This window comes from Labeo rohita, chromosome 16 (assembly GCF_022985175.1).
Source record: "Labeo rohita strain BAU-BD-2019 chromosome 16, IGBB_LRoh.1.0, whole genome shotgun sequence".
NCBI lineage: Eukaryota > Metazoa > Chordata > Actinopteri > Cypriniformes > Cyprinidae > Labeo > Labeo rohita.
The window spans coordinates 19,197,397-19,211,011 of record NC_066884.1 but is presented as its reverse complement, the minus strand read 5'-3'; the positions used below and the strand labels follow the sequence as shown (position 1 = coordinate 19,211,011).

General features: G+C 35.6%; 1 protein-coding gene across 1 annotated transcript in view; it reads left to right on the top strand.

Moving 5' to 3' along the window:
• The window catches only part of ywhabl (tyrosine 3-monooxygenase/tryptophan 5-monooxygenase activation protein, beta polypeptide like), a 16,991-nt gene extending 3,376 nt beyond the window's left edge, over positions 1–13,615 (top strand). The window contains exons 2-6 of the mRNA XM_051131401.1: positions 80–385; positions 6,068–6,191; positions 9,888–10,051; positions 10,194–10,289; positions 12,516–13,615. Coding sequence (XP_050987358.1) covers positions 92–385; positions 6,068–6,191; positions 9,888–10,051; positions 10,194–10,289; positions 12,516–12,575 — 738 coding nt within the window. The 5' untranslated portion in view covers positions 80–91 and the 3' untranslated portion in view covers positions 12,576–13,615. The remainder of the gene's footprint in view (positions 1–79; positions 386–6,067; positions 6,192–9,887; positions 10,052–10,193; positions 10,290–12,515) is intronic.

The following is a 13,615-nucleotide window of genomic DNA, read 5'->3' as shown; positions in this document are numbered from 1 at the left end:
CAGCGCTAATATATATGCTACACCTCAAATAAATCATATTCGGTGTCTGATTGAACTCTGTGGCTCTCTTTTTTCTCAGCACTGAGCAGCCATGGACAAGAGCGAGCTAGTGCAAAAAGCCAAGCTGGCCGAGCAGGCAGAGCGCTATGATGACATGGCAGCCGCAATGAAGGCTGTCACTGAGGGTGACGTTGAACTGTCTAACGAGGAACGCAACCTGCTCTCGGTGGCTTACAAGAACGTGGTGGGTGCCCGCCGCTCGTCCTGGAGAGTGGTCTCCAGCATTGAGCAGAAGACGGAGGGCAGCGATAAGAAGCAGCAAATGGTCAAGGAATATCGGGAAAAGATCGAGAAGGAGTTGAAGGAGATCTGCAATGACGTACTGGTAAGGATCTTACAACTGAGCTAATCCCAATCGTTTTATACTCTGACCCAGGGATATGCACAATATACGCACATTTGCTCTCATCCCTGTTTCTTTATTCCAAGTGTTGGTGGGTAACGTAGGTTGATAATCCTGCTTGTGTTAATTACTCATCATGAGCAAGGCCCTCTTTCAGCCAAGCCTATTAGTCCAGGCCTGATCTCATTTGTTCCAACGCATGCACAGGTGTCCTTACCTCAGGACAGTTGTAGCCCTGACGACAGATTTAAGGGGTCAGGGTCTGTTTAACTTCTGTTTCAGCCTGCAGAAATGAGTTTTATATAGAATCTGTAGAGCACAGAATTTATATTGTATAGACTTTATGTAATGAGGCTCCTTAACACTTGCCTTACATTGTGCAGAATGTATTTAAGGATTTATTTGTGCTTAAACACAGCATGCTGTCATCTGAAATGTATCCTTGTGGCATTTAGGAAGAAGTAGAGATAAAAAAAAAAGCTAGAGGGTTTTATTTGAAACAAACTCTAGCTGGTCTAATGCCTGTAAACCAGTATACTTTGAATTGTAGGTCGTACATAGAAAGTGAGTCCACAAATAAGCTGTGATATTTGAATTTAGGGTGTAATGTGACTATTATAAAACTAATGTTTAGGGTGTAAAGTGAAGTCATTGTGAATCATTGTGGGCAATCCACTTCTATAATGCAGTGGACTTTTGAGTGTAACTACTCTAAATGTAAAAAAATAAAAAAAAATAAGAAGAAATAGGATGTCAAAAGTTGTCTCAAAATGGAGACAGACTTGAGATGTGAATTTGTTTGAAAGTTGGTTAAATATTTATTTGTCAGTTAGTTAACATTATTAAATAGCTTGCACATTTTTAATAATGTTAGTGGAACAGAAAAGATGTTTGGAAACATATATATGTGTGTGTATGTATTTATTTTATGGTTTAATTCACTTCTAAAAAAAATAAAATAAAAAAGATAAAACAATATATGCCAAAAAATAGGTTAAAAAATAAAACTAACTCATTTGTTTTTTTTTTTTTCCAATAAAGGTTAATTTCACCTCTAAAAAAAAAACTATTGTCAAAAAACAGCTTGGTATAAAATAAAATGTGTGTATATATATTTTTATATATATATATATATATCTAAAACGATATATGACAAAAAGAGCCAAAAAGTAACTCATCTGTGTTTTTTATGGTTAAATTTGCTTCTTAAAAACTACTGTCAAAAAACAGCTTAGTGTAAAATAAAAAAAAAAAAAGATAAAGCAGTATATGCTATAAAAGATATAACAGTATATAAATAAAAGTAACTCTGACCCAGTGATTGCGTTTTGCTTACCTTTACCTCTATAAAACTATTGTTAAAAGAACAACTTAATATAAAATAAAATAAAATAAAATAAAATAAGAAAAGATTAAAAAAAAAAGGTTAAAAAAGAAACTCATCTGTGTGTGTGCGTGTGCGTGTATTTTAAATGGTTAAATTGACTTCTTAAAAAGTATTGTCAAAAAACAGCTCAGTATAAAATAAAAACATAAAAGGATAAAACGGTATATGCCAAAAAAGTTAGTAAAATAAAAGTAGCTCATCTGTGTTTTTAATGGTTAAATTTACCTCTATAAAACTATTGTCAAAAACATAACTTAGTATAAAATAAAAACAGACAAGATAAAACAATGTAAAAAACAAAAAGGTTAGTAAAAGAAATAACTCATCTGTTTTTTTTTAAATGGTTAAATTCACTTCTTAAAAAGTATTGTCAAAAACAGCTCAGTATAAAATAAAAACAAAAAAGATACAATGGTATATGCCAAAAAAGTTAGTAAAATAAAAGTAACTCATCTGTGTTTTTAATGGTTAAATTTACCTCTGTAAAACTATTGTCAAAAAAACAACTTAGTATATAATAAAATCAGAAAAGATAACAAGAAATAGGTTAGTGAAATAACCTATTGTGAATAGGTGAATAGTGAAATAAAACCTGTGTGGGGTTTTTTTTAGTGATTAAATTCACCTCTAAAAAAACTGTCGTCAAAAAATTAAAATGGAAAAAAACTTAAACTGTATATGCCAAATAGGTAAAATAAATATATATATATATATATATATATATATATATGTATATACACACTCCTGTTTTTTGCTCTTGCGCCAATAGACTAGTGAATTCAGCCAGTTCAGAAACACATAGTTGTGCTAGTAACGTATCATCAAGTCCTTGAACATTACAAAAGACACAAGTTTTAAGTCTACGTCAACTCAGTAGGCCATAAGTGAAGTCCCCTGAGAAACATACTCACTCTGAGGCTTCGGCCAATGTCTGACTAAGTGAGAGAGGCTGCTAATTAGCTTTTAGCAGCTGCTTGGGTGGGAGAGAAGAGGCTATGTAATGAGGTGTGGGAAGTGAAGAGGCCTCCAGAGAGCATGAGAACGGCTGAACTCCACAATGTGGCTGTGAACCAAACATAGGCACAGAACAACATTTGACTACATCAGGTTGCTTGTAGATGAGCACGACTTTTTGTTAGGATGGTATTTGTTTTCTTATTGTTCTTCTTCGCCAGGTCCTGGTGACGTTGAGCTCAATCCAGAGTGGAATAAGTGTTTTGGCCAGGCTGCCTGATGTGTTTGAAGGGAGGGGATAATTTGACTTTGTGTGCACATAGCATGAAAGTTGCTGAAGGCCACAAGGCTCTGTTACCGCACAGGTTGAGTCACCTCTAATCCCATAATGACAGCAGCTGAGCTCTTGTTTTTTGGGCCACTGACCTGTAGCTCTCCATGTTACAGCCAAAGGGGCTTTTTACTTTTACCGCTTTTGCATTTAGGAGAATGAAACGAGACTATGATGTCATGTGAATTCCTACGTATTATGTAACTTAATGTTCATTTAATTCTTTAAAGCCCTTACACTGTGTCCTACCCAGGCATGATGGGACAAGATTTCAATGCCAAGCTTTTTTTTCCTCTAAGAAAAAAGGAAAAATGCTGTGCAATGCAACACAATCACAACCAGTCAGTCATAAACATATACTTCTGTTTTCACACTCATAATTACTTAAATGAGTTTTTCTACGGACAGTATCATTTCTACGTAAAATAAGGAATTTGTTATATAATAATCAATGTTTTAGAATTTACAAGTTCTGTCCTTTCTTTTCCAAGTTTATTATAGATGAGAAAGGGGTTTTGGTTCAATAGAAATGTAGTGTCACTTGGCACTTTGTGTTAGGACACTTCCAGAGAACATCTAACCATTTCAGAGAAGTTACTGTAGGATGGGCAAATGTAAAGATGTTTAAATTATGACTGTTTATTGCTCTTTAATTCCTTTTTTCCATCTCCTTTCAGAAACTGTTGTTCTGTTGTGTTTCTTTGTGTAGTACGTTAAGAAGTTATTTGCTTGTGTCTGACATGGATATATATATTATATATATAATTTTTTTTTTTTCCCTTAACTTCAGTCATTTCAGCAGCAATCCATGCAAATGTGAATTTCACATGAAGCTGAAAGATTTCCCCAGAAAGATTTTGCAACGGTCTTATGAATTCAGAAAGCTGCTTGGTTTGAAATCGATTTCTATGTGAGCTAAGCTTCATACATCACTAGACAGTAAACAAAGGAGTTTTTTGTCCACAAAATTTGACCAAATATTTCACTACTTTATGTAGCTTTATTAGAGCACTATGAAATCCATTTTATTTGTCCCCAAATTCCATTTTATTTATTTATTCAAATTCAGTTTTTTTTGTTTTTAATTTTTCTGGATTTCTTTTTTTCTGTTTTATTTTTATAGATGCTGTTTTTATTGTTAAAGATCATTTTATTAATCAAAAATCATGTCTAATTGAAATTTACACAATTTAACAGCAACTTAAGTTTATCAAAAAATTACCTTTTCAAGGCCCAAATGAAATTCATGTAATTTTTTCCCCCTCAAATTCAGTTTTATTTTTGATCAAATTCTGTTTTCCATTAATTTTCTCAATTCTATGTTAATGGTTTCATTAAAATTATTATAATCAATTGATTTTTTTTCCGTTAAATACATTTTCTGCTATATATTCTTTAATTTTTTTTTTTTTTGTAATTATTTTATTAGTATACTATCATTACATTAAATAATATGTTTGTCACAGTTTCTTCAGGTTAAACCAAACTTTTATTTTGATAGGTTGCTGTAAAGTTTCTGTTTAAATATCATGTGACAATAGTTTTTTTTTTTCCCCACAATAAACGTTTTTTGTTCATGTACTCATATTGTACTCATACTCATGCATGCTTCAGTATGTGTGTAGTAAACGAAACTGTACATCTGCAGCATTCATTCACACACGGACAGGCGGAGTATGCAGGATTCATATTTAAATAGTATTTTTACAGCTTAATATTCACAGACACTAGTCCATATTGTGGTTTGATTTAAGTGTACTGATCTACTTGATTTAATTCGTTCAAAATTTGCCAAATTCCAGATTCCGGGTTATTCAGTGAAATCAATTTTTATGACTGGATTCCGCAGTTCTGTCCGCCTTTTCTGCATTGTGGAAATCATAGGGTCCTTCTTTATATTGTCTTGTTTAATATGGAAGAGGAGCTGAGTGGCAGTTGGTAAAACACACTTTATTATCACTATCGACACATCAAATGAAAAGATAAACCGCTCACCTGACACAAGCTGCTGTGATCTCCCATCCACATATCTCGACTTGATCAAGATGGTGGGGAAGCAGATGGATATGCAAACCCATAACTGTGTATCTGTCAGCTTAAAGCGACATTATGGAATGGTGATTTGATGCTATGCATTGCTCCCCACCATTGAAAGCACAAGTAGGTCATTGGTTCGTCAGTGACATGTGACTTAACAAGGTTAAATGAATCATTTGAATGGCAATGCCTGAGCGATTGCTCTGATTACCAAGATATTTTCCACTTAAAAACTTGTCATTTTGACCTTAATCAAGGTCACATACCAATGAGATCCTTAAACATATGCTCCATATTTATTAGAGTAACCTTGACTAAATCAATTTGTTTCAATCAGATCATTAAGGTTTTTTGTAAGGGTGTCATTGGAGAGTTTAAGGATGCTTGTATTGCACCAACGACCCTGTGGTTCTGTTCAGGGTGGCAACAATCAGGCCAGTCGAGCTGTGAACAAGCCCAGCAAGCTCAATGACCTAGTTCCACCAGCGCTAGCTCACGCAGCATAGTCAATTTTCCCATTCTCCCCTTCCTCCCTCCCTGCGACAGAAAGTCTCAGAAGCATCTGTGAAACTGCAATCCTGCCACAAGCTACTGGGCCTCTGTTACCCCTAAAGGCAATTCAAGGTTGTTGTCTAAACGCCTAGAATGCTGAAATTCTAGAAACCCCATTGTTGGAACTAAGTGAAGAGTTTTTTTGGTCTACTATAAATGGCATTCCAGTACTGGACACATTTTGCTACAAGAGCTTTTATGATTTCACCTGGGCCTCTTTTTGTAACAGCGTGTCGTCGAACAAGTTTTACAAAACTCTATCTTATCTGTTCATCTCTTTACTATGGTTGACTCTTGTTCTACTCTAGACAGCTTCCCCCTTTCCTACTACCATGCTGAAACCAGGACGTGAAACCGTTTGACAAACCGCTGATATGGTTTTTCTCTCGTCTGTGTCTCGCAGGTTCTTCTGGACAAGTACCTCATCCCCAAGGCGACCCCAGCTGAAAGTAAAGTCTTCTATCTGAAAATGAAAGGCGATTACTATCGCTACTTAGCGGAGGTGGCTGTGGGAGAGGAGAAAAGCTGTAAGCCATTCTCTTAAGTCTATCTTTAATAATGTTAAAGGGAAAGTTCATAAATTGAAAGTTAGTTTGGTCCAGTATTGTTTGTTTTGCACTTTGTGTAAACAAGAGAGATTCTTTTGTGTGCAGTTAAATGTTAAAAGTTCTGAGGTGAATGTACTACATTTGAATGTACTACAAAGATTGAGATGGTGGTCTAGAACCTTCCGGAGCGCCTTACATCATTAAATCCGGTTAACAATGTCAGATTGCGTTAGATAGTTAATCATGTAGGTATTTGAACAATGCTTCCTGGCTCTCAAAGCTGCGGTAGTGACTAGTCCCCACCACCTGCTTGTGAACGTACTAACTTCTGCTAAAAATGTAACGTTTCCGCAAAATGTTGACATGAAGCCAAGCTTGAGAGGAAGTTAGGGGGTGGAAAACTCTAAAGAGGATCTGTTTTGGGGGAGGTGTTGAATAGTTGTGGCCCATTCATAAAACTTTGACTCCTTTAGTGAAAAATCCAATAGTAAATGTACCATGTTTTCGCCTTAAAAAATGTTTTAAAGTAATGAATACTTTCGTTAAGCAAAGATGCAATAATTAGATCAAAAGTGAGAGAAATCTTTCAAGAATGCTGAAAGTTTTACGGTTTCCACTAAAATAAGCGGGGCAGTTGTTTTCAATATTTTTATGAGGTGATAAATAAGAATAGTAGTTTTGGAGAACTTCACTTCCAGAACAACAATTTATAAATAATTTACTCACCCCCTTGTCATCCAAGATGTTCACGTCTTTCTTTACTTCAGTCGTAAAGAAATAGTTTTTTGTGGAAAACATTTCAGCATTTTGCTCCATATAATGGACTGATATAGTGCCCCGATTTTGAACTTCCAAAAGGCAGTTAAATGCGATCCCCAATGCGGTTGTAAGGAAGAAGGGTCTTATCTAGCGAAACGATCAGTTATTTTGATTTAAGAAAATACAATTTATATACTTTTAATCTCAAACGCTCGTCTTGTCTTACTCTGCCTGGACTGTTTTTGTTCCTGTTCATGACAGTTAGGGTATATTGAAAAACTTCCATTTCATGTTCCCTCAACTTCGAAATCGTCCTATATCGCTGTTTTACCTTTTTGTTGCGGGTGTTTGATCTTTTTTGCACATTCACGTTGCAAAGAGTGGGTCAGAACTTCTGCAGCGATGTAGGATGATTTTGAAATGATTTTTGAAGTTGAGGGAGAAAATACGATTGTTTTTCGACATACACTAACTGTCTTGAGTCACAATACACAGAGTTCATGGAGAGAAAGGCAAGACAAGCATTTGAGATTAAAAAGTATTTAAATTGTATTTTTTTCTTTTACTGAAAATAACTGATCGTTTTGGTAGATAAGACCCTTCTTCCTTGGCTGGGATAGTTTACAACCGTATTTGGGATCATTTGAAGCCGCATTTAAACTGCATTTTGGAGTTACATGGAGAAAAATGCAGAAATGTTTTCCTCAAAAAACTATTTCTTTATGACTGAAGAAAGAAAGACATGAACATCTTGTATAACAAGGCAGTGAGTGCATTATATGTGAATCTTTGTTTTGGAAGTGGACTTCTCCTTTAATATGATTTCTGAAGGATGTGAGATTGAAGACTGGTGTTATCATGCTGAAAATTCACAGGTTGCTGTCAACTGATTAGAAAAAGAAAACTGATTAATCATTTTTTTTTTTTTAATTCTAAAATTAATTGTGATTAATCCTACTTAACATTTAAAGTTTTTAAATATACTTTTATATTTTAATTCATTTTACATTCAATCTTCAAATGAATGAAGAAACAACATAAGGTATTTTTAAATATTTGTTGTTGTTTTTTTTTTTTGATTGATTGAAGGTAAATATCACTGATACCAATATTACTGATGTCTCTAGGAAACTGTTATTTTTTCCTAATATTTAACCATTTTATAGCCATTCAACATTTACAGTATCATTGAGAGTGATCAATTTTAACATTTATTAGACTTTAAAAAATAACTTCTAATTTAACTGAACTTAAAACAACCTAAGACATCTTCAACCCATTATTTACCTGTGCCCTTCAGCAAGTAGGAGATTGAATAAAGTTATCAAATGCTACATAAAAATGAACCCCTAAAGCTACAAAAGTTTTCTTTTGTTCTTTGATTAACTGGCATCACAGCAGCTGGGTTATTAGGTTCTTTGGCTGCTATTACTTTAAGAGCTGCCACTCTTTATTTTAATAACTATATTTTTAACACGTTAAACTGGAAAAATTAATCGCCTGTGTTAATGTGCTAATTTTGCCAGCACTAAATTATATAAATTCTTTTTGTATTATATCAGGTTTTTTTAAATTGTAGTAATATTTCACAGTAATATTTTTGATCAAATAAATGCAGCCTTACTGAGCATAAGATTTAAAAATAATTTTTAAAAAACCCCCGCCGACTTTAAACATTTCAGTGGTAGTGTAGGTAATTACCAGACGTCATATTAGCTTGCTTTGTTCACAGGCTGATTCTATTTTAAGCAGATACTATATAAACCTTGAAATGGTTTGCTCTCCATTGTCTGTCTTGGTAAAGTCAGAAAGGAACGGGGGCCGCAGCGTGCATAACAGGAAGAATCTTGCGGCAGCCTTCCTGTGCCAGGAGGTTGACAAGCTCCCAGGGCGTGGCGTCAGGATTTAGTTATGGGAAAGAGAGAGAGAAAAAATAATAAAAGGAGGGTCTTTAGGTCTACAGGGGAAACGGTTAGCGGTCTTGATTTCCTTCCTTCATTGGAACAGGTGCAGACATGTGAGTCCACCCACCTTACTGAATGAATGAGAGCCTGTGTGTGGGTGGAGCTCCAGTGCTGCTTCACAGCTTGTCGGATTCCTGTTCCGTCTTGTTAAGGAGGAAATGGAATATAATTCCCTTTTTATGTTGATAATAAACGGAAAGCACTACATCAGTCTGACAGTGTGAAATCTTATACCTAGTGTAAAGTTGTTAACAACGCATTCTGAAGATCTTGAGGTTTATTAAGAGCTTTGTGTCTACTAGCAGCAGAGGAAAATCAAAACTGGAATGGCCTTTTAAAAAACAGTTGTGGCTCTTGCTTTCTACAGAGGAAACGGATCTAAAAATGTGATATTTATAACCTAAAAATAACATTTTACAGTGGGTGATTGCATTTGTGAGGATGGCAGTGCTATTACAACTGGCAAAAAATATACTGTATATATTAATCATTTTAGAATTAGAAATAGAATAATTTTCTTTTTTTTTCTTAAATATAACATTAAAAGTGGCTTGTGCAGAGCTAGACTGTCCTAAATGCAAAGTTTGTGCTTTAACGCCCTCTAGTGAAAAATGTCATTCCTCTGCTTTTCAGCAGTTGTGTTCATGTCAGCTGAACAAACACTTTCTCTTTTTGTTGCCTTATGTCTCATTAATTTTTTTTTACATAATTCAGAAGGAAAAGAATAAAGCAATGTTACACAAGTACTCAAGATCAAATATTCAGTACATTATTCATAAATATTCAGCATGCAAGTGATGTTTCTTTTATAAAACAATTCTCTTTAAATTAAAATTTCACTTCATACTTCAGTTTGTTTATTCTTTAAGCTCATTATAACTGTTTTTTAATATTTAACAAATCTTGAAAATATGCGACTACATTCAGACGCTTTTTCTCTTTGTATTTCCAGCTATCATTGCCAATTCACAGGAGGCCTACAAGGATGCCTTTGAAATCAGTAAGGCAGAGATGCAGCCCACACACCCCATTCGTCTGGGCCTTGCGCTCAATTTCTCCGTATTTTATTACGAGATTCTCAACGCGCCCGACCAGGCCTGTAAGCTTGCCAAAACGGTAAGGTTAACACACACCCACACACATACACAGGCTACTGAACAAAATATAAGAGTCTTACGCACAATTATGCAACTGTCAATTCAGTTATAAGTCCACAGCATATCACTCATCTTGTTCTTGCTTGATCTTTTTCTCTTAGGCTTTTGATGAGGCAATTGCAGAGCTTGATTCACTGAATGAAGAATCATACAAAGACAGCACATTGATCATGCAGCTACTGCGGGACAACTTGACAGTGAGTTTCTCTTTAACAGCAGGTTAAATTAAGACAATTTGACACATTAATTTAGTCTAGGGTTGTCCCCAACTAAGGATTTGCACTGTCGAATCTTGCCTGTAGTCAACTGATAGTCAAATTGTATGTGTGGGAGCGGGGCAAAATACATTATTGCCAAGAGTCAGACATTTGTCAGTCATAAATACTGACGTTAACACAAAGGGAAAATGTGTTGACACTTCGCAGATGCAAACGTGGTAAATATTTTGTAATAAAAAGATAGATGTGATTTTTATGTGATTAAAAGATAGATTGTCTGGCCACATATGTTGTTAATGAAACCGAAGATTTGCACTAAATAAAAACAAATAATCAACAGATGCGAGGAATATTTGATGAAGCCTATGTGTGTTTAATTTAACTGTGTAGAGATTTGCACAGAGGAAATTAACAAATACCCTGCTATTTTTGCTGACTTTGAGGCATAGTCTACTGCCACATAAAACTCCATGTGATCATCTGAATGGTGTGAAAAGTGCTCAAACACAGCTAGTTTTATCCAGGCCTAGTTCCAGAATTAAATACTGAGGGTGCTTCAGAAAGTGTGCTTTAGCTTCAATGCGCATAAATGTTCATGTATATTTAATCCATTCAACTGCTCTTTCACATATGATTCCCGCATAAAATATGCAGCCGTTTTATTCTCTCCAGAGCGCAAACACAAATATGCACTGGATGGTTTGCAAGATCTGTTTCGCCAATATAATAGTGAATACAGAATATCTCGATGGGCGCTCGAGCCACGGGATTGGCGCATATATTCACAGCATCCAAAAATGAAATTAGAACTGGCTAAAATGTTTTGAACACATTTGTACCCTACCTGATCGAGAAAAAAAATCCAGTCTTTCACTGTCTGTGTCAATTTGAGTCTTGTTAAAGATTTAAGTCCCTGCCGCCAAGATCACGGCATTATTATAATAGGCTAGATGTAATTTTATTGGGAGAAAAACGATAGTTTTACGTGAAATCAGACATTGAGCACCTACATATAGCAAAAATTGCATTATCCTCGTTCCATGAAGATTCAACTGAGAGGTTGGTACACTGTAAAAAAACAATTTGTTGAGTCAACTTAAAATAATTTGTAACCTGGCTGCCTTAAAATTAAGTTCAACTTAAGTGACAACTTAGATATTTGAGTTGAATCAACTTAACATTTTAAAGCCGCTGAGTTTAACAAACACAAATATCTAAGTTGTTACTTAGTACAACTTAACATTTCAAGTTGACTAAACTTATTTTAGCTGACTGAACTTAAAATTTTAAGGCAGCAGGGTAACAAATTATTTGAAGCTGACTCAACAAATTGTGTTTTTTATTTTTTACATTGTAGCTGAATCAGGCTTTTCCTATCGAAGCATCGAATCTTCGACTATTCAGGGTCACCCCTAATTTAGTCCATTATTAAATGCATTTTTGTGGACTGTAGGTCACTAATAGGGTTTAGGCCTGTTCACTCTAAGACTGATAACTATTAGTATCCACACCAGCAGATGATAACATTGTTTATTTTAGGCGTGTGCTAAATTTATGTCGTCTGCTGCTTTAAAAATTTAGTTCACCCAAAAATGAAAATTCTGTCACTGATTACTCACCCTCATCTCGTTCCAAACCTGTAAGACCTTCGTTCATCTTCAGAACACAAATTAAGATATTTTTGTTGAAATCTGATAGCTTTCTGACCCTGCATACACATCAATGTAACTACCACATTCCAGGTCTAGAAAGGTAGTAAGAACATCAATAAAATAGTCTGTGTGACATCAGTGGTTCAACCGTAATGTTATAAAGCTACGAGAATATGTTTGTGCGCAAAGAAAAAAAAATAACAACTTTATTCAACAATTACTTCTCTTCTGTGTCAGTCACGGGAGTACCACAAAGACTGACATAACTAATATAGTTAACTAATGAACCTTATTGTGAAGTGTTACTAAGATTTTAAATGGTTTGTTTGCTTTGTTTCATTTGGTAGCAAGTTGCAGTCTGATTGATTAGAAGTTTATATCACTAAAGCATTTTTTTTATTAATTTAGTTTTTTTTATTAATCTAGTTTAAAAGACAAGTGTCTTAGCCTTCATTCATGTTTGAGGTAACTTGCTCAGTTAATGACTGACTAAGAGCAGGTGTTAAGCTGTTGTAAGTTATGACTAACTAGTGTCCTCCCCTCCGTTTTACAGCTGTGGACTTCAGATAACCAGGGTGACGGCGAGGACACCGAGGAGGGCCGGGAAAACTGAGTCTCGCTCTGTCCGTCCTTCCCCTGTTATTCACCTGCCATCGTTCCAGCTCACCATCAACACTGAGACCACCTCATCGTCAACTTCTGTCTCTTTTAGTTCTTTTACTCTCGCGCCTTCCTTGCTTTCTTCCTTCCCTGTCATTGTGGGGTTTTTTTCTAAGGATTTGTGTAACGGGAGGTGGGTGGGAGGGGTCAAATGGGGGGCGGGTGGGCGTCGGGATGCGGCCGGGGCGGGGGTACTGGGAGGGGATGAGGTTTGTCTGCTGTTAACCTTGTTTTCTCCGTGGGGAGCTCTAGGTTGTTGCATCATTAGCGTGGAAGAAATGCGGGTGAGGCAAGTTCTCAGCTCATGCAAAGTTGCAAGTTAAACCCTTTTGTTATTCGTATACTGTATGTAAATCTCTGTCGAGGAGTCATTTGTCATGGTCATTATGTACACCTGCAATTTAGCGTATGCATTATAACAGCCCTTGTCTTCGAGTAGAGGTGGGGATAGCAGTGCTAGTCTTTAGCTAGGAAGAAGCAACGGCAGCGTCACGCGCCATACAGTGAACTGCTCGCTCACACGTCCTGCAAAACGATGGGCAAAAAAGAAGTTACATTCCATTTATTGTCACTTTCAAGTTTCTTATTCCAGGCATTTGGTGCCCTGCAAATGGCATTTATTATTCCCTGTTAATTACGAGGTATAGAGGACCCTAAGAACAAAGAGCACATAAGCTTGATACTGTTACCGTATGACTGTACAAGCAGAGCAGTAGGAAATCCTAGTGTGATTTAGTTTTCCAGTAAATGGTTTGTTTTTATTTTATTATTATTATTTTTTTTTTTCCATTTTCCATTAATTTTCTTTTGATACTTGCCTAATTTGCATGTGGCTATGAAGTAGTTAATATGGGGAGGAAAGGGAGTACTGTCGGGCTGGCTAGCTTTGTGTCATGTCTCTGGAATTTTCATACAGAACACCCAAGCATAAATGTTATTTGGAGGGAAAATATGTAATTTCATGTAAGTGGATTAAAAAATAATTTAACACAA